This window comes from Gracilinanus agilis, chromosome 1 (genome assembly GCF_016433145.1).
Source record: "Gracilinanus agilis isolate LMUSP501 chromosome 1, AgileGrace, whole genome shotgun sequence".
In the NCBI taxonomy this organism is placed as follows: Eukaryota; Metazoa; Chordata; class Mammalia; order Didelphimorphia; family Didelphidae; genus Gracilinanus; species Gracilinanus agilis.
In genome coordinates this window covers 86524011-86545407 of record NC_058130.1, presented here as the reverse complement: position 1 = coordinate 86545407, position 21397 = coordinate 86524011, and the positions used below count along the sequence as shown (strand labels likewise).

Sequence of the window (21397 nt, the reverse complement as noted above, 5' to 3'; positions counted from 1 at the left end):
TCCTGTTGTCCTGGAATGACCAAGGGTCTGGAAACAAGGGCTCAGAGCCTCTAGCACCTCTCACACTATTTGTGGGCACTTTCAACCTATCTCCAATGAGCAAGAAGAAAACCTTTGGTCTCAAGGGTTGGCAAGAGGAAGGAGCCATCATAGTTGTGCTGGTGCTTGCTTCTCCCTTGCAGACAGAAAGAACCTAATGAGTCCTCAACATCCTGCCAAGATGGGCTTACTCAGCAAACACACCTTGGCACTGCCTCAGACAAAGGAGGTCTGAAAAGACCAGAGCTGATGAAGTTCCAGAGAGAGAGCAGCAGGCAGTCATGTGCAGGCTCAAGATGTCAGCCTTGGGGCCTGAATGGCATGAATTTAGGGAAGGACACCTTTCTGGGGGAGTGAGAGTGCCCCTGGACGTTTCCTTAGACACAGATCGGCAACCTCCCAGGCCTCAATGCCACCCTGGCTCTTCAGAGTCAGGATCAAGGAGCACAAAGGACCCTCAGAGATTTTCTGTCTTTCTCTTGATGGGGAAACAGAGACCTCTTGAGAAAGAGACTTGCCTAAGGTCCCCTGAAGAGGAGGGATCCAACCTGAGATTTTTTCTCATGCATCTGCTGCCTCTTGAGAGTCAGACTTTTTTGTTCCTCTCTGTCTCACCAGTGTTATAAGGTCTTGGCAACTGCGATGACCTCTCTGAAAGGCCAGCCTTCCATCAGTGGTGGTGTATATGAAGCTGTCCACTACTTTGTCCTCAACCCCAAGTCCATCACCATGGGCCAGCTTTACGGGGAGTTTGACCTATTAACGCATGAATGGTAAAGTTTGGGCCCTTCAGTCCTGCCTGGGGGTTTGGGGAAGCTATAAAGGAGCAGCTGAGCTCTCTCTGGAACTTGTGTCTCTCAGCAAACTAGAGCCCCTTGTAAAGGTCCTGAGCAGCTGACCCCAGGCTCCTGGCTTGCTCTGTCTGACCCCTGGCCACCTAGTTCTTCTGGTCCTCCTCTATCTTGGTAGCTACGGCCATACAACATCTAGTCTCTGATTTCCCATTTCTATCTTTCTCAACCACCTCCCCCTGCCACCCCTCCTCCCATCCTTCCTCATTTTCTTCAGGACCGATGGGATTTTTGCCTCCCTTATCCGGGTTGGGGCCATTTCCTCAGACACCGACAAGAAGTGGTATATGTTTGATGGCCCCGTGGATGCAGTTTGGATTGAGAACATGAACACGGTGCTGGATGACAACAAGAAGCTGTGCCTCAGCTCTGGGGAGATCATCAAACTCACTGAGGTGTCTTTGTCTTCCAGGCCATCCTGGGAGGGGTCCCCTATGTTGCCCCCTATGCCTAGGGGCTCTGAGCTGAGGCTCATAGACACTCCCACCTTGGGGCCAGCACGGGTCCCCAGTAACACCTCTCTCTGAGGAGCAGTTTCCTTTTCTCCTTCACTCCTTTCCTGTCCGTAGTCTGGCTTGTCCAAGACTCCTGGGGCAGCGCAGCAGGACTAGGCAGGCATATGATGTTGCCCCAAGTCAGCATGGCCAAGAACATCCCCTAGGTGTCACCACAAGAAGACTGTTCTCTCTTCATGTTCCTAGTTAATTTATAGCAGTCTCTAGGCTTTAACCTGCTAGACTTCATGGAAAAGTACTCTGAAAGCTGGAACAGAGTGAATGGGTATATGGGGGAGATTATTCCTATTTCACAGATGAGGAAGCTAAGGCCCAGAGGCCAAAGGTACCCAACATGAAATTCTTACATATGTCAGGTCTCCCAATTAGGAGATGGTCCTGGTGCAATTTGAAGTTAGAAGACCTCAGCTGGAAGTCTAGTTTTCCTTAGGTAATCCACTTATCCCTTCTGGGCTTCCATTTCTATAATCTGAGGGAAAGCTGGATTTGACTAGATTATCTCTAAGGTCTCCAAAATCCTATACACTTCCAAACCAGGCCTAGTTCTGCCAGTGCCTGCCTCCATTTCTGATGTTTCTGTAGTCTTCTGCCAGCTTCTTCCTTCTTCCTATACCCACTCTGTCACTGAGCACAGAGTCTCTCCTTAGAGCTGTTTGGAGGTCCCAGGGAAAACACTCTTGTGTCAGGATTTTTTTTTAAATTTGTTGTTTTTAGCCAATGACCATGATGTTTGAAGTCCAGGACCTGGCGGTTGCCTCTCCTGCCACTGTATCCCGCTGTGGCATGGTTTACCTGGAGCCCAGCATCCTAGGAATCATGCCCTTTACTGAATGCTGGCTGAGGAAGATCCCTGGCATCATTTTGCCTTTCAAGGAGAAGTATGCGAGCCTGTTCGAGAAGTTTCTGGAGGTGAGTGAGGACACTCAGGACATGGTCAGCCTCTGCACCCTCTAGAATAGCACCCATCACTCCAAGAACAGGATGCCCACATTGGCCTTCTTGGCATTCCTCAAACATAACACTTTCTCTCCTGTTTCCACAACTCCCACACTCTACCTTGTAGCTTCTCTGGTGGCTACTTCTTTTTTAAAACCCTTACCTTCTGTCTTAGAATCTATACCAATGTATTGATTCCAAGGCTGAAGGGTGGTAAGGGCTAGGCAGTAAAAGTTAAGTGACTTGCCCAGGGTCATACACCTAGGAAGAAATCTCTCTAGACCCCTAAATACTAGTGCCTTCCCTCTGAGATCACTTGCCATTTGTACTATATAGATCAGTGGTGGTGAACCTATGGCACATGTGCCAAAAGGGCACACAGAGCCCTCTCTGTGGGCACACCTGCCTTTGTCCACCAGAGCTTGTTACTAGAAAGCCAAAGGGACTGGGGCAGAGCTATTCTCCTACCCCTTTCCATGCACCTGAGGACATTCCTCACTCTACCCATCCCCTTCTACCCAACAGCCCAATGGGAGCACTTCCTCCCTCCCCTGTCTGAGGTAAGGAGGGCTGAGGGGCGAGGAGGAGTGGGCATGGCACTTGGTCTGGGCAGGGTCCAGCACTCCATCTCTAAAAGGTTCACCATCACTAGTGTGTTCTCGCCTCCTAGAGAGTGAATGTCTTAAGAACAAAGACCATGTTCTTGACTTTCTTTGAACCCATTAGCACTTATCATGGTATTTGGAGTATAGCTGGTACTTACTAAATGCTTGTTGACTGATTGACTTGATGGACATTCATTGACATGGGAAAAGAGGGTGGGCTACAATTCAGGAGACAGAATTAGAAAATTCCAGAAATGCTACTTCCCTGTACAAGGCACAGGCCTTAGCCTGGCTTTTCAACTTGGCCTTTTCCAGGAATCTATCCAGTTTGTCCGAGAAACAGTGAAAGAAGTGATTGCTTCTACAAACAGCAACCTGACCATGAGCCTGCTCAAGATCATGGACTGCTTCTTCAGTCCATTTGTGCCCAAAGAGGTAGGAAGACTGGCTCCTGGCCTCCCATCCCACAGCTTAGCTCTTCTAGCCACAAAGTAGGAGAAATAGAAGCCATCCACCCATCCACCCAGTCCACTAAAGGTTAAGTGTAGGTTATAAGATAACAGTATCACATAAGATTTTTTTATTTTTTATTTTTAAAATGTGTTGTTAATGCCTTTTTTCTTTTTTTTTTAAACCCTTACCTATGAGACAATACACCGAAGTACAAGGGTTTAAAAAAATCATCAGATTCCCCGAAAATTATGATTAAGAAGCCTACATACTACATTTCAATATTAATTTAAAAAACCAATTAATAACAATAAATGAAAACTACCTCCTAGGACAAAGGAAAGATAGAAAGATTGAAAGTGCCCTTGGAACTTTCAGATGGTTCAACATCAGAAACTGATTCCATTTTATCAGTGAAAATAATCTGAAAGAAGAATTATTTCTGTCTGCTTTGCCTCCACACCCCAACAACCATGGGACTCCCACCTCTTAACTTGCAGCAGAAATATGTGTTGTCTTAGTAACTATTAGTAAATGAATTCAAGAATATAGCAATAACTTCCTGAAAGGAACCCCAAAAGGCAAAATCCAAGGAATGTTATAGTCAAAATCCAGGGTTCCCATATCAAAGAAAAAATGCTGCAAACATCCAGAAAGGAATTCAAGTGCCGAGGAACCACAGTCAGGGTCATGCAAGACTTGCCAGCTTTACTGTAAATGAGAGGAGATCTTGTAATACAGTATCTCAAGAGGCAAAAATTATAGGCTTACAATCTAAGAATAACTTGCCTGCAGAACTGAGCATTATCCTCTAGGGGAAGAAATAGACTTATGATGGAATATTGGATTTTCAAGCATTTCTGATGGAAAGACCTGAATAGGAACTCAAATGCAAACATGAAGTCATAGAAAGGAAAGATAAATTTTTTCAAGCAGCTGTAAGGGAGTTGAAGGAAGAGGGAGAAGAAACAAATTTCCCTTTAGAACCATATCTTTAAGGGGAATTGAAGGAGTTAAATAAGTAAAACAGAGGAAAACAGGGATAGATTGGTTCTGTTCTGAGGGTTTTAAGAGAGGAAAGAGAAAGGTGAGTATAAGGAAGGAAGGTGGAGGAACTGGCTATTTCTCATAATTGGGGGTTTATAAAATGAATATGCAAACTTCATAGAAGGGTTGAGAGAAATGGGCATCATGAATATAGCCTCATGAAGAGAGTTGAATATGCACAAAAATAGTTTGGCTTAGAATTACGTCAAACATAACAGTGAAACAAGCAGAGAAGGAGAGGATAATACCTGGAAGGGAATGATCATAAGCAGAATAAACTTCTGGATACTAAAGGGAGGATGAAGGGGGGAGGGGGAAAGGGAAGAACAGAAAAGATTCAGAACCTGAAGGGGATGCCTCACATTGCCTTTTGGACACTAGGGGAATGGCTGAACAACTTGTGTTATATACATGAGAAGGGAAAGAAATGTTATTGCACCATAAGAAATGAAGAGATGACTAGAAAATCCCATGTAGATTTGGGATTTTCAGGAGCAGAACAATTTGTACCAGGCCAACAGCAGAAAGAAAAACGGCTTTAGATGACTTAAGAATTCTGGTCAGTGCCCAACCATGACCATCCATATTTCCAGAGGACTCATAACTTAGCCTGCCAGTCACCACCTGACAGATGGGATGGATGTAGCTGCTGTGTAGATTCCTTTTGCTGGGCTGTGCTTATTTTTCACAAGTTATTTTTTCCTCTTCCTTTCTCTTGATCATTGTAACATTTCAAAAACAAAACAAAACACTGCAGAAAACTGAAAGGAAAACAGACAGGCAAGAGAGTGTTGGCAGTAATATGTGTAATGTATTACATCTCTGTATTTAAAAACCAAGCAGAAATTACGGAGATTTACCATTTCAAAGAATGTTTTTTGTGTCTTCTCTATATGAAAATAGCCTTTTTTTAATGGTTGAGAATAAAAAATTTTAAGAATGGGACCATATCCTTTCTTCTTTCCTTTACTATTTTTTCTTCTTTTTTTTTTTTTTTGGCTTTCTGTCTAGGAATCAAAACTAAGTATCAATTCTAAGGCAGAAGAGTGGAAAGAACTAGGCAATGGGGGTTAAGTGATTTGCCTAGGCTCACACAGCTAGGAGGTGTCTTAAGACCAGATTTTTAACCCAGCACCTTCTGTGTCCCAGCCTGGCTCTCTATCCACCGAGTCACCCAATTGCCCCATTTAGTATTTCTTCTATAAAATTTCATGTGAATAGCCCATACTTAGTCAGTAAGGAGGCAGAAATATCTGACTTCCATGAGAAGTCTTACCAGAAGCACTTTTAACACTTTCAGGTTCATGCTTCTGTTATATAAATACAGTCTAGTTATCTGGTCTGGCTTGACACAGTTGAGCATAACAGTTGAGTCTTCTGTCGTTCAGTTCTTTCTGTATGATATCTCTGGGTCTTGAGCTTGAGGGCAAGCCACCTTCTTGGGGGTCTTCATCCTGACACCCCCCAGGATTCCATGAGTCCTCTATGAGTATTTCCTTTCAAGGACTTTCAGTGCTTCCTTGGATTTCCTTAATGACTGCTTCTTGATTCTTGATCTTTTTTTTTTTTTTAATTTTTAATTTTTTTTAAACCCTTAAGTTTTGTGTATTGGCTCCTAGTTAGAAGAGTGGTAAGGGTAGGCAATGGGGGTCAAGTGACTTGCCCAGGGTCACATAGCCGGGAAGTGTCTGAGGCCAGATTTGAACCCAGGACCTCCCGTCTCTAGGCCTGATTCTCAATCCACTGAGCTACCCAGCTGCCCTGAAGGATTCTTTTTTTTTTTTTTTTTTTTTTTTTGGCAATGGGGGTCAAGTGACTTGCCCAGGGTCACACAGCTGGGTAGTATCTGAGGTCTGATTTGAACCTAGGACCTCCCATCTCTAGGCCTGGCTCTCAATCCACTGAGCTACCCAGCTGCCCCCTTGATCTTTTTCTAAAAGTTTCCTGCTTCCCCAAATCCAGGATCCAATCAACCTTCTTTCTGATCCCCAGTTTTTCAGTCTCTGCTGAACCTCCCCCAACTTAGTTCAAACATTTATGCCTCTCTTGGCATGCCATTCTTTAGCCAGCATGTCTCTTAATTTTTGCTTAACAGTTATAAACTTCACAATTACATTTTCAGCTAAACATGAGTATACTTAATTACCCACATTTTGGGGATTATTTTTTCTCTATGCATGAGCTTTGGCCAAGGTTAGGAAATGGTTATTTCATATCCATGACTTGTAGAACATACAATTGAAATTTTTTACCTGGAGTGTCAGAGGGAGGAGGAATCTTAGTGATAATATAATCTTTTTACAGAGGATGGAGGGATTGCCCCAAGGTTACATTGTGAGTTAGTTGCAGAATAAATCTGAATCTGGAAAGTCAAAAAATGAACTGATTATTGGAGTTGAAGTGAGACAAGGACTTTACCTTATTTTGTCTTTCAACTGCATAGATTGTGCCACAGTTTGAGCTATGCATGTGTTACATGTAGGGTACATATACATCTTATGCTGGTCCCTATGTGGGGTGACATCCTGAGCTGTGTGTCTCTTACATGCTAAGCACCTCCAATTTCCTGGCTCCTCAGGGTGCCAAGAAAATTCCCCATGAGAAGCTGGTTCGAGTCCGGGAGTTGGTGGAGCCTTGGTTCATTTTCTCCCTGGTATGGAGTGTGGGAGCCACAGGAGATGCCAAAAGCCGTGCGGCCTTCAGTTTGTGGCTCAGGAAAAAGATGGATTTGGAGGAGGTGAGCAGTGAGGCCCTACCCCAAACACACTTGGACCACTTAGGATGCCATGGTGAAGACACATGATGAGACGTCTTCTCTAATCTTATTCCCTCTAATAAAACCAGAACTCTTTCTGATATTGAGCCATTTGGCAGGCCAAGGGCAGTAGCTATGGCTGCTGAGATGGGGGCTGCAGCCCAGGGAGAAGCAATTGCCAAGTCCCATCTCCATAAGAACGATGGCTGTGGAGACTCTTGGGCTTACCTGCCCCTCTGTGGCCATTGTCAGTGGTGGTATTGGGGGTGGGAAGAGCACTGAGTGCATTCTCCCCAGGAATTGAACAACACCCCCCCCAGGCCCAAAGTAGAACCAGGGGTCTGGGGTTGGGAGGTGGGAAGGCTCCTGGGATGTCTTTGTGAGCTCTGAGGGGAGGTGACTGTGATTGTTGAGGGAATGGTGTTGGTTTACTAGGCTGGAACCTGGTATCTGAGGTGGCAGTTTGGTCAGGAGTTGGTGGGGATGACTGGCCCCTTCTCCGTAGGGGTCACTACCCTGAGTAATGGTCCCCAGGATTGGGCGTTGCTCTTCCCAGCGCTGTTGGGATTCCCTGCCCCTCTGTGGCAATTGGTTAGGAAGGAAACCAAGGGCTAAAGTCCTGTGCACACCTTTTCTCTCTAGATAGGCTTACACTTTCCGGCAGAAGGCTTGGTGTTTGATTACCGTCTAGATGACTGTGGCATCAGTAGCGTGGAGGATGCTGAAGAAGAAGAAGATGAAAACAAACAGGTGATGGCTTGTTTCCTTCTTAGGGTGGGAAGCTAAGGCAGGGGCAAAAAACCCAAAACACTCAAGGAGTAGAAGTGAAGGAGGCATCAAGCAAAAAATGTGCTCCTTGTTAATTAACGTGGATGTTTCTTAGATATGAGACGTGTCCTTTCAGCTCAGAGGCTAGGCAGTTTTAGGTCCTATGGAGGCCCAGAGAAAAGTCCTCTTTGATTAGGAGTCAGGATTTGGGGTAACTAGACTAGGACTACTTTAAGTTTTCTATCACGTGGATTCTTGCTATTTTTTTATTTTTATTTTTTTTTTGCTATCACTCGGCACTCTCAAATACTTTAGATATGCTTAAGGAACTATTTAACCTATTTAACTAGCAAACCTAGCCCAACAACACTAAGAAGGCTTGCCCACTGGAGAGGTTGAGCCAGGATCAGAGAAGCCTGTGGTTTTAGGTATATGAGGAATATAATGAGGAAGCAGGTTTGACTGTTCTTCTAGGACCCAGAGGGCAGAATTAGATAGAAGTGTCAGGGAGGCAAATTTCAGCTCAAAAATCAGGAAAAATGTCATAACAAACAAGCATGTGCAACAGTCAAATTGGCTATTTCAACCAAGAATGTCCTAGAATGTCCTGGCCTATGATTCTTGGATTCTGTCATATATCAAGGGTTCTGGATCTTATGATGTAAGGATTGCATTCATAGGTGCGTAGCATACCTCAGGCTTGTCTCCTCATCTTGTAAAATTCTTGTTCATGTTTTCTCAGAGTTATTCTACAGAGGGACTTACTGAAAAGTCATAATATAGACCAAAGCTAAATGGAAAAGACCTTTGGATTATCTACTGCTTTGATCTCCCTCGTAGCATTCCCAGTTGATATGAGACAATGAGTGCTACTCCCTGAGGAAAACACAGGGAAATGGTTTGCCCTTAGATCCAGAGTCCCCTTCATAGAACCCACAGGTTCTATTGTTTTGGAAGAGAATCTGAAATCAGATCTTTAGCACTTTCTCAGTCCTTGATGGGTTCATGGCCATTCAGCCACCCCAGAGCTCCCAAAAGCCTTCCTTCCATCTCAGACCCATTAGTCAGTCAGTGAACTACCTTTCTTATTACTACCCAGGGGCTAGTGCTTGGGGAACATCCAAGTTTGGTCCTCGGAAGAGGAGAAATTGTCATTCCAGGTTCCAAAGTCCAGGGTCCCCGTTAAAGTTGCTGTGTTGCTCAAGGGATATGGCTGTCCAGTTCTACTTTCTGAAGTAGCCTATGTCTTCTTAGGTGAGCTGGGTGAAGTGGATGGATATAACAGCACCCTTTGTCATGGTTCCTGATACCAGCTATTCCAATATCATTGTGCCTACAATGGACACCGTCCAGATGTCTTTCCTCCTTGGGATACTCCTCACTAATAAGAAACCTGTAAGTCCCCAAACTGCTCCTTTCTTCCCCTAGAAATAGTGGTAAGAACCATCATTTTCAAGCTTTAACTTCTCTCTCCCTGAGGGTCAGCTTTGAAGGAAGGCCTGGGCCTGTCTGATATCTTTACTACTCTCCCCCCAGGTTCTGTGCATTGGGCCTACGGGCACAGGAAAAACAATCACCATTTTTGACAAACTCCTCAAGAACTTGCCTTTGGAATACATCACTCACTTTCTGACATTTTCAGCCCGGACCTCAGCCAATCAGACCCAGGACCTCATTGACAGCAAGCTGGATAAAAGGCAAAATTCCCTTTTGCTCTGGCCTCTTTGTTCCTCCTATAACCCTCAAAAATTCAGTGCACACAGCTTCAAAAAAATCCAGTTGCTACTATATCTGATAGTAGAGTGAAAAGAAACATTGTTATAAAATGGTAGGAAATGGCATGAGTTTCCCCAAGTTCACTCTCCCATTACACCAAGAGCATCAGGCCCTAGGACTGTGGGCAGGGGAGATCTCAAAGCTGGGCCACAAAGCTTTCCCCTCAGTGAGCTAGAGTTGAGTTTCCTGAGGGACAGCTTTGGCTACTATTTAGATTTTACTTAATCATGGTGTCCATTCATTCATTTATTCAATAACTTCTTATGGAGCACATGCTGGGATGCAGTCATAATAACTGAGGCTTTAAAAAAGTACATTTTGTACTTTAATTCATCTGATCCTCACAGCTCAGCTTGGGCTCCCCTGTGTGCTAAGTAATACAAGCATGAGAGTTTCCATTTTATATAGATGGAAGGAAACTGAGGCTCTGACTTGGAAGACCCTGACCAGCAATTCAAAAGATCCAGGGCTCTGTCCATTGGACCACACTGTCTCATAAAAGCATTCAGGACAATTTAGAGTAGTGTTGGGGAATGGAGGAGATGAGACACAATTCAATATAATGGAGAAGAGAGGAGATTAGACTCAGAGGTCTCAGGTTCCAGCCCCAACTTTGCTATTGTCTCCTCCTCTGATCTTGAGGAGGTCACAGCACTCTCGGCATCTTAGTGTCTTCATCCATCAAATGAGATGGTTAGACTTGATCTTCAAGGTCCCTACTAGCAAGGCACAGCATGATTCAATCCCAGGTGGTATTAGTGAGAAAGTAAGTGCTATCTGTCAGAGGAGACAGAGGTCAGCCTGGGCCAACTTGGCCAAGGAAGAGTGAGAGGTAGAGTGGCCCAGTGGATAGAGGGATGGCCTTCAGCTCTGACACATACTAACCAGGTATCTTGGGGCAAATGACTACCTCTCAGTAGTTTGAGATTCTCTACTACAGAGCATTTGTTGATCTGCTTTGACAAAGGGAGATTTCTTAGTGACAGTTCTCAACACTAATAAAATCACTGGTCTAGACTAAAAAAGCAAAACAAAAAGAAATAAAAGATAATACTGAGCAGATGGCCTCTTATGAGTAGCTAAGGATCTTTTGTTAACCCTCATGGCTAAGTAGAAGCACAAAGTCAAGACTAGCTCATTACTTGTTGAATTGGTTCCAGATGGAGCCCAGGTACTCTCTACCTCTTTTGTGATTCTGCACTTGCTCACAGAAGCTCTTCCTTCCTACAGGCGAAAGGGGGTGTTTGGACCCCCTTTGGGCCGGTTCTTCATATTCTTCATTGATGACTTGAACATGCCTGCCCTGGAGACCTATGGAGCCCAGCCTCCCATTGAGCTCTTGCGCCAATGGATGGATCATGGGGGCTGGTATGACAGAAAGATGATTGGTACGTGGCTACCCTTTTCTGAAGCATATAAGATTGGTTGGAAAACCCAGACTTAAATCCTGAGACCCAACCCTTAAAGAATTCCACAGTGGCTTTTTGCTTTGTCCTCTGACTCCTTGTGATATTCTGTAGGTAGTTTCAAGAACCTGGTGGACATTAACTTTGTATGTGCCATGGGACCACCAGGTGGAGGCCGGAATGCCATTACTCCCCGTTTTACCCACCATTTCAATTACCTCTCATTCATTGAAATGGATGACCAGAGCAAGAATCGCATCTTCTCTACCATTCTAGGGAGCTGGATGTGTAAGTATTTAGGATAGAGGCCTCAAAGACCAAAATTGCCCTTCCCACCATGACCTGGGAGAGTAGGAAGACTAGGTGAGACAAAATGAGGGAACCTGGCTCAAGACTTCCCTCAAACTTCACATTTTATCTATGAAGGAGGCTGAGCATTTGGAAGTAAGAATGAAAAGCAGATTGAGGCTTTTTACCTTTCCAGGATAAAATAAGATCAAAAGAAATAAAGGATATGCATCAGCAGATGCCCTCTTTACTAATAGTGGTCCCAAACTTCTCAACAGGCTTTGAGCAAATGGCCAATGAATGCCTCCCTCCTCTTGATCTTATAACATTTCATGATCAAACATTCCAGTCAGTGACAGTTGAAGTCTAGGTATTCCCTCTGCCTTAACCCAATGACCATGTTCTATACTAATTGAAAGAGCCGTCAGCCACGAGAAACACGATTGAAAGGTTTCCTTACTTTATTTTATAGCTGGACTCCTTGGAGAAAAGAGTTACAGAGATCCTGTGCGTAAGTTGAAGGCCTGAATAATAGAAAACACTGTAAAGGAATAAAAAACAACAATCCTCTAGAAACATTTATTGAGCTCTGTGTTGGCCACTGGACATACGAATAGGAAAGTGACCCTTGCCCTCAAGTAGGGCATAGTGTGGCCACCGCAGAAGAGAGTTTTGATCACAAGGGATGATGGGGGTAACCCTGGGTCAGTTCATCGCCATGCCTTTTGAAAGATGTATTTGTGTGTGTGTGTGTGTGTGTGTGTGTGTGTGTGTAAAATGTTCTGTTCTTGACGAGTAGAGGGGAAGAGGGTGATTGAATAGCTAGATTGGATAGCAGGATGTCAGTAGTGGATGGAGTGAAGTATAGTTTAGGAATGGCCACATGCGCTGTGTAAGGTGTTTGCTCTCGCCAATCAGGACAGCTCAGTCCCAGGGCAGATTCCTAAAATCTAATAAATTAAATGGGGAGATAATTGAGATGGACTTTCTTAAGCCTGGTCTGGAGGGTGGGCCAGCACAGAGCTGGCGAAAGATCTGAGAAGATGGATCTGGCCAGCCATAAGCTAGGCTAGGGAGGGTCCTGTTCTCCAGCCATATTTGTGGCACATATTCTAAAAGTCGTAGAATCCAGTGTCCGTTACATTCATTATATTCTCCCTGGAAAGGAGGGACTGTTTCAAGGTTCATATCTCCTGGCAGCCGGGGCATAGCCTGTCTTAGATCTTCAGCTGCAGGATCAGTCCTTCTGGAGGTGAGGCATGCTATTATGGAGAACACTAGTGGCTGGGCAGGAAGCACAACTTCAGAATCCTTGAGGCCCTTATTCAGACAGTAAAAGAATACAGGAAGTATTAATGGGATTTGGCATATGGGTGCATATAGTGGTTGAGAGAAGAGAGAAGTAAAGAATGACTCCAAGGTTGTGAATGTGGGAGGCTGGAGTCAGTCAACTAGCATTCACTGAGCCCTTAGTATGTGCCAAAGAAGTCCAGAGGGAAAGCCTGGAGGGGAATGAGGGTGACTTCAAAAGGGAAGAAGGGCTCAGTAGAAAGGGCATTTTATACAAGGCTAAGTGTGTGTGGGGTGAGATGATGAATTCCATTTTGGACATGCTAAGCTTGAGTTGCCAGTGGGACATGCAGAGAGATGTACCAGGCAGCTGGAATTATGGGATTGCATTGCTATCTAGGAGAGGATGAGGGCTAGATGGAGGATTTGGGCATCATTTTTGAAGAAATGATCATGGAACTCATAGGAGCTCATAGAGAGCAGGGAGTGAAGAGAAGACCCAGGACATAAACTTGGAGGTTTGGATACCTGCGCTTGATGGGCACATGGTAGATGGTGATCCAGTAAAGGAGAAGGGGTCAGGCAGATAGAAGGAAAACCAGGAATAGGCAGTATCTCAGAAGTCAAAAGTAAGTTTCAGAAGGAAAAGTCGGGATCAATCTGGTATTCCACATATCGGGAAATGCAAAATTAAGAAACCAGGCAAAGACATTTGGTATGGTGTGGAGAGTAAATGAAGGAAAGAAAGAACTGGAAGAATAAGAGAGGTGTTAGATTTTGGAGGGCTTTGAATGTCGGGGGGGGGGGAAGCATTTATAGTGAAAAATAACCAGGGCTGCCTCTGTTCAGATAATAAAAAAGCCCTTGTAAGTCTATTGTTCATTGCAGACCCTGCAGGCCTACCTTGACCATTTTGCATTCTTCTCTCCCTAATAGCGGGGGCCCCTGATGTGGCAGACTTGAATAAGCCCCTCGTTTCAGCCACCATCCAGGTATATGCCACCATCACCTCTCAGCTCCTGCCCACTCCAGCCAAGTGCCATTACACTTTTAACTTGAGGGACCTCTCCAAAGTCTTCCAGGGCATGCTCATGGCTGAGCCCTCCAAAATTCAGGTGAGGCCCTCAGTGAGAGCTCAGCCCCATATACTGAAATATCTCCTTCCTCTAAAAACTTGTTTGCAGAAATTCTAGAAGGAAAAAAGAAAAAAATACAAAAAAGAATCGGAAGATGGTTAAATCTTTATTGAGTTAGATTGAATAAGTTCAGTTCCCTTGGAGGCCTTGCAGTTGTGGCCTGGCAGAGAACTTAATCCCCTAGGTTGGAGTCTCTGCTCTGCCCCCGATGCTCTGGGTTCATCAATAAGTCTCATGTCCTCTCTGCCCTAGCTTCTTCATCTCCAAAGTCAGGTTATACTAGATTCTTATTCACATTATCCACTCACGGGCCCAGGACGATGATGAAAAAATATTGTTTCTTGGCTCATGAATCTCTTTAGGTGGAGGTGATCCTGAACTTTCAGACTCTCCTAGCAGAATATAAGCTCTGGTAGATCAAGTTCCATTTTGGCAATGGATTCTGTGTGCCCTCAAGGGACAAGCTGGGAGCAGCTAGGTGATTCAACAGATAGAGAGCCTCTAAAAACACCCAAGTGACAGCCCAAAGGGTGAAGGACCCCTGATTTGGGTGTTGTCATCCATATCAGTGGGGGAGAGTAACCTCATGGCTACTTGGGCAAGATCCCAGATCTTCTGAAGTTTTGAAATCAGTCAGTCAGAAGGATTTATTTAGCGGGCACTGTGTGCTAGGCACGGGGCTATAGGGAGACAATAGATAAAATAGAAAACCTTAGCACCCAGACTCCTGTATGATGTCATTCCAGCTGATGTGCACCTAGTCATGGGGGAAAGGAAGGCAGAAAAGATCATTTGTAACAAGGCCCAAGAAGACTATGTTTGGATTTGTCAAGGCACACATTTTGCTTTATGCTGAATTTGTTTCAAGATCAGAAGCCCCATTGTGCTCCTAGCTGTGCCCTGGAGCTTCAAGGGTTCACTTGAGAGGGGACAGCAACCAACCAGCACAACCTTCCTGGCTCAGGCCTTCTCTTCCTTCAATCTTCCAGGACAGGTTTGGCTTGGAAACTGATCTGTGGCAGGAAAATTATTATTCAATCAGAGAAGTCACAGAGCATGGATGGTCATTTCTCCAGAGGCCCAGAGCTGATTGGCCTTAGTGACCCTCTCTGATTCCTTCTTTGGGCAGGGTCAAGTGTATCTGACATCTTCCCTGTGATCTTTGGGCATCTTATCTAATCCTCAGAGAAGAAAGGGTGAGAGAAGGCCAGAGCATTTGGAGGGAATCCTTCCCTCTCTCCCCATTTCTCCATCCTCTGAGTTACACAAGTAAGTTAGTTAGAAAGATTCTCTGAGCTCTCCCTCTCCTTTGGGCAAGCTGCCTCAGTTTGTTCCTTTTTGAGGGCTCCTGGAGTCCATTGCCAACATGGAGCCTGACCTTCCAGAGCTTATTCTCTGCTAAGGAGAGGTGGTGGTGGTGTTTTTTTTTAAACCCTTATCTTCCATTTTAGAATCAATACTGGGTATTGGTTCTAAGGCAGAAGAGTGGTAAGGGCTAGGCAATGGGGATTAAGTGACTTGCTCAGGGTCACACAGCTAGGGAGCATCTGAGGCTAGATTTGAACCTAGGACCTCCAGTCTCTGGGTCTGGCTCTCAATCCACTGAGGCACCTAGCTGCCCCCTAGAAAAGGTTTTGAAAATTCACCTAGGTCACCTCCACCTAGAAAGACTTGTGTGACAGAGATTCTCATAATCTGAAAGACCTGTGTGCCTTGGAGCTCCCCTTAAACTCTTATCCCAGCTCTTCTTATGCTGTGGTCACCTCCTGCTAGCATTGTCTTCCACTCTCTGTTTTGACCTGAGTTCCATAAGGGCAGGGACAGGTCAGAAAATCTCTATTTCTCATGAGTGACTGACATCGGACTCTAAGCACACTGGGCTCTGGGAATCTTTGACAAATTGAATTGAATCAAACTGAAAGTCAAAATCCAATTTTTCCAATATATTCAGCTCTACCTGGCCCTATACTGACTGTACTCAAGAGCATTCTGATTTATCAGTAGTCCACTGAAAAATATTTCCTGAGCACCTACTGTGTGTGCTCACCCCATATTCCAGGCTTGACTAGGGAGGATCATATGGAGACATGCTCATGGTCCACAAGGAGCTCATGGCATCGTTGAGGGAAAAAGGCAGAAACACTTATGGGAATTCACCAAAAGTGCCTCATGGATACTTTAGTTATTATTATTATTATTATTATTATTATTTTAACCCTTAACTTCTGTGTATTGGCTCCTAGGTGGAAGAGTGGTAAGGGTGGGCAATGGGGGTCAAGTGACTTGCCCATGGTCACACAGCTGGGAAGTGTCTGAGGCTGTATTTGAACCTAGGACCTCCCGTCTCTAGGCCTGGCTCTCAATCCACTGAGCTACCCAGCTGCCCCCAATACTTTAGTTATTAAGTGTTGTAGGCGAGGAGAGGAAGAATTTAGGTTGGGGTCCTAGAATGGAAGGAAGCTTTCTGAAGGAGATGGGAAGGAACTTGACATACATCATCAGGGGAGGAGTCTGAGGGAAAGGACAGGGAAATTGGGAGCCTGTCTGGAGCCATGGCAGAAGAGGCAGAGAAGCCAGATGGTGACCCCAAACCCAGAGTAGGGCACCTCAGGAAGAGTGGGAAATGGGCTAAACTTGAAGCCTTGAGACATGGGTTCAAATATTGCTCTGTGACCCTGAGCAAGTATCTTTATCCCCATTTGGACCTGTTTCTTCATAGGGATGATATTACTTTAACCATTCTCTCCCTTGGGGTTATTTTGAGGGGAATGCTCCGTAACCCTTTGAGTGCCAAAGAAATAGGAGCTAGTGTTATCTTGCTATGACCTTCATTTTGTCTTTGGCTCCAGGCTGGGCCGCCTGCTAACCTCTCCTTGTGGAAGAGGGTCCTCCAGCTAGCCAAGTCAAGATGGTGGGGGCGGGAGGAGGTGCCCATGAGCTTTGAGCTCTCTGCTATTTGTTTACTCAGAATAAGGTCCAGCTGCTGAGACTGTGGTACCATGAGAGCTGTCGGGTGTTCCGGGACCGTCTTGTCAATGATGAAGATCGGATTTGGTTTGACAAACTCATGGAAAGCAAGATGTTGCTGTGGAATACCTCCTTCTCTGAGGTCTGTCCCTACCAGCCCATCTTGTATGGAGACTTCATGATGCCGGGTAGTGACGTTAGGATTTATGAACTGATCGTTGACCAGGAGAAGGTAGGTAGAGGGTCCAGGGGTGGGTTTCTTGTCATCCCTGGGCTTTATTCAACTGGAGGCTCTCCTTCCATCCCGAATGCTGGTTGAATTGAACAGAAATGGTAGTGGGGAAGACCTGGTTTTCCTTTCTAGGGTCTGACCAGTTCTTCTCTCATTCCATACCCCACCAGTACTGGGCTTCCCACCTGGTCTTGTTCTATTTGTGTTTTTAAGAGGAAGCCCTTCTCTCTCAACCAAAGTATCCCTTATTAGAGATATTGTAGAGGAGATGCCTGGTCAGGTGTGGGTTTGACTAGATTACCTCAGCAATCCCTTCTAGCATGTGATTTTATAATGCCTAGAGTGGCTTAATGGTGTTATCCCCACCTTTTAGAGGGGCAAACTGAGTCCTACAGAGGCAGAAAGGTTCAGAGACAGCTAGTGAGTCAAATTGTCTGTCTTCCTCTTTGAATATTTTGCCTTTTATCCTTTATAGCTTCCTGGTCATTCCTAAGGGAGTCCAAAGCAGATGTGGGTACTTGCTGCCCATGGTGAAGAAGGTAGTGAAGGGTATCTTTTCTTGGCCCCTGGTTTAATCTGTGTTGGTTTCCAAATGCTTTGGTTATTCCAGGGCATGTAAGAAATGGGAAGGGACTCTGAGCTCCTGTTTCAGGAATCAGTCTCTTAAGAAGTACCCAGGGGAAGCTCTGGGTGGAAAAGCAGTCAGGGCCCTGCTGAGTCAGAGAGCCCTCTCACTTCTGTGGTTTCTGATGAGCTCAAGGTAAGGATAAAGGACCTTTGATCTCTGGCCTCAGATCTTTCTGGCCTCTTGGCTTCTTGCTTCTTTTAATCTCCTTGATATATGGATCATTAAAAACAAAAACCTATTAGGGAAGGAGCAGCATCCCACACCAGAAGGCTCTCTAGGAGAATTAATGTGATCAAAGTTAGAAAGGCCTTTTTATAGGACAGGGTAAATTTTTCCTACACTAAGTATCTTAATTCTAATTCTGGCTGTTCTCCATCTTTGCTCTCCCTCTTCCTCACCACCATGACCAAGGTGCTTAGAAAACTAGGTTTGTCTCATCTCTTGTGTCAGGGCATCCCAGACTCTGGAGCTGGAGGGGACTTAGAGATCTGGCCCAGCTCCCTCATTTGAAAGAGGGGAAAACCCAAACAGAGACAAGAAAGGGACTTACCCAAAGTCATACAGGTGGTAAGGAGCAGAGCCAGAATTCAAATCAAGGCTAAAGCATTTCCCCCTCCATTCCCCTATGTCTAGCCAGAATGTTTTTGTTCTTAACTGTAATAACAGTCCCCAAGAACAGTGTTGGGATTTTCTTTGTTTGCTTGTTTGCTTATTTTTTCATTTTGCATTAATTCCCTAGAACATCCAAACTACCCCCATTTACCCTACTTTCAATCTCTGACTCCATGGTATTTTGTAAGTGATAGTCCAGGAAATCTGGGTTCTAATTCCAACTTTGCCCGAATTGAGCATTGTGACCTTTGACAAGTCCCTTCTCTGCCTTGGACCTCATTTTCCCACCCTATAAGACCAGGGTCAAGTCTTTCTCTGCATGGTTATGACAGGCTGGTTCCATGACTCCTGCTCTCTTCACTCCCATTCCAGCCGAGACAGTCCCTGGGATCTGTGCGATGCCGAGGTGCTGACTCCACTCCTCTCTGGCCCTAGATGCAGCTTGTCATCGAGGAGTACATGGAAGACTATAACCAGGTCAACACGGCTAAGATGAAGCTGGTCCTTTTCATGGACGCCATGAGTCACATCTGCCGCATCAGCCGCATTCTGCGCCAGTCGCTAGGGAATGCCCTCCTCCTGGGGGTGGGGGGCAGTGGCCGAAACTCCCTCACGCGGCTTGCCTCTCACATGTACGAGACCATGCAGCCGGGGAAGGGGTGGGGGGAGAAAGGGTTGCAGGTCCGGGCTGGGGTGGCCCCTTGTTCTTCCTTATCCCAGAATAGAGAGGGCCCACGGTGGGGGCTGGTCAGAAGCCTCAGGTCTACATCTCAGCTATGGCAAATCACTCTCCCTCAAGAAGCCCAAGTTCCCTTAAAGGCAAAATGAGCATAATGCAGTTTGAACTATATTCCAGAGATGATGTGGGCGAGGAAAGGGCTTTGTAAACTTTGAAGCACTATTATTTCTACTAGCTTTAGCTCTGTGGCTACAGCTTCTACTCTTTTCTTCTTGTCTCTAAGCCCATGAAAAAAGAAGGAAAAGAAATGGGATAATCAGCTCATAGACAGAGTGTGGGGTCCTTAGCAATGCTTGCCCTCATTCGCCCGACTCATCACTATCATCACTCGGGGAAGAATAAGGATGCTTGGCCTTTGGTGCCTGAGGTAGTGATAGTGATAGTAGCAGCTGTGTCCAGCTGTAAGTAGACAAGGCAGGCAAGGGCTGGCCCTGCCAGCTGAGGTCCAGACCACCTTTCCAGCTCAAATCTTATGGCTTTAGCAACTGTAGAGATCAAGAGCTCACTGCTGCTTTTGCTAGACGTTTGCAAGTTGTTCCTTTGGCAATATATTCTAGATTTTGTCCAGAATCAAAGTCAAGCTCACTGGCTTTGTAGACAGTACTATTTTCAAAATTATGATGTCAGCCCTGCTCAACTTTTGGGGAACCTTTCTTTTTTTCCATATTTTTGCCAGGGTCAGTGACAATGGCTCAACAATCTATATATCTACTTCTTTTAGTACCCTTACCAGCAGCAGTTAGGTCTTCTTTTACCATCTCCTATTGAAATTCTTCCCTTCCTTCAATGAAGAGATTAGGCTTGGGCAGAAAAGGAATATGGATTGAGAGCCCATTCCACTTGTGTGGGCCAGAGTGAATAGGGACAAAGAATACACAGAGAAGAACAGTGGAGACATGGGACGTGAGATATGGCATGATTTTATACATTATATGATAGTAAATGAGGCACTGTTGGAAGTTTTAAAATAGGGAATGGACATGATCAGAGCTTTACATTATTTGGAAGATGATGCTGGCATGTGAAAGCTGGCTTGGAGGAGACAGCAAAGATTTAAAAGTCTATTACAAAGGAGGGCAGGTAGGTGGCTCAGTTACTTGAGAGCCAGGCCTAGAGATGGGAAGTCCTGCATTTAAATATGACCTAATACTTCCTAGCTGTCTGACCCTGGGCAAGTCACTTAAGCCTAGTTCTTACCACTCTTCTGTCTTGGAACCAATGCTCAGTATTGATTCTAAGACAGAAGGTAACGATTAAGAAAATGTCTATTACAAAACAAAATACCAATAAAAATTATTTTTTTTAAAAAAGGTCTATTACAATAGGTAGGCCAGGCCAGAGATAAGAGAGACCCAAAGTAGGGTGGTGGCTCTGAGATTGAGAGGAAGTGACAGAAGATTTGGGAGGGAGGTTAAAAATGACAGATGGCTGGCCATTCAGGAAAATGAAAGAATAAGTTATAAATGGGTGACCCTATGGTCCTAAAAGGTCATCTTTGCCTTTGTATACATCTGTAGATTCCCCTTAATTCCCTTTCATGTCTCTTTTGGGTAAGGGGCACAGAAAAACAAGGTAACACCCAAGAGAGGCCCCTGGGAACACCTGATATCAGGTCATGAATTGCCTGCCTTAAATCTTTGCCCACTAAAACCTGCTCAATAAAAATCTCATCTAAACAAGAATATAGGGGAGACCAGGGTAAAATAATAGAGGAAAGAGGCACTTGGTTATATCAATGTTTGAGAAATAACTGTCTATGCTACAGCTCTCTTATCTATCCTTCCTGGAACCTAGGGTGATCAGGGGACAACCCAAAGGGAGAAGCCCACTGAGCAACCAGTCACCTGTCTCACCCGACACATTTCTTCCAGGGCTGAGTATGAGTGCTTCCAGATTGAACTATCTAAGAACTATGGGATGAGTGAGTGGCGTGAAGATGTCAAGAAGATCCTGCTGAAGGCTGGTCTGCACAGACTCTCTGTCACTTTCCTGTTTTCAGACACACAGGTGCCATAATGAGACAGGGCGGGTTAAGGAATAGACATTGTTACTTCAGGCTGGGAGAAGGTGAAACCCAGGAGTGACCAGAAGCTAAACCTCAGGGTCAGATTTTGTGGCACTCCACCCCTACCCCCTTCCCCAGAGGCTAGCCCTTCTCCAGTGGCATAATATTGATTGAAATGAGACTACATCCTCATGAGTCTGACATTTTCCAGATGGAAACCAAAGCCTAAAGACACCAAATGTCTTACACATGGACTCCTGATTACTCTGTAGCAGAATTGGGACTATGATCCAAGTTCCTGACTCCCAGGCAAGGGATCTTCCTATACCCTTATGCAGTTTCATAAATGAAT

General features: G+C 45.1%; 1 protein-coding gene across 1 annotated transcript in view; it reads left to right on the top strand.

Annotated features, from left to right (window-relative positions):
• The window catches only part of DNAH1 (dynein axonemal heavy chain 1), a 139761-nt gene that overhangs the window by 74947 nt on the left and 43417 nt on the right, over window positions 1-21397 (top strand). The window contains exons 33-47 of the mRNA XM_044676631.1: window positions 658-812; window positions 1108-1285; window positions 2120-2314; window positions 3262-3381; window positions 7022-7180; window positions 7841-7948; window positions 9221-9361; window positions 9503-9663; window positions 10973-11130; window positions 11263-11436; window positions 11909-11947; window positions 13663-13841; window positions 16831-17061; window positions 18737-18933; window positions 20912-21047. Of these exons, the coding sequence (XP_044532566.1) occupies window positions 658-812; window positions 1108-1285; window positions 2120-2314; window positions 3262-3381; window positions 7022-7180; window positions 7841-7948; window positions 9221-9361; window positions 9503-9663; window positions 10973-11130; window positions 11263-11436; window positions 11909-11947; window positions 13663-13841; window positions 16831-17061; window positions 18737-18933; window positions 20912-21047 (2331 nt within the window). The remainder of the gene's footprint in view (window positions 1-657; window positions 813-1107; window positions 1286-2119; window positions 2315-3261; window positions 3382-7021; window positions 7181-7840; window positions 7949-9220; window positions 9362-9502; window positions 9664-10972; window positions 11131-11262; window positions 11437-11908; window positions 11948-13662; window positions 13842-16830; window positions 17062-18736; window positions 18934-20911; window positions 21048-21397) is intronic.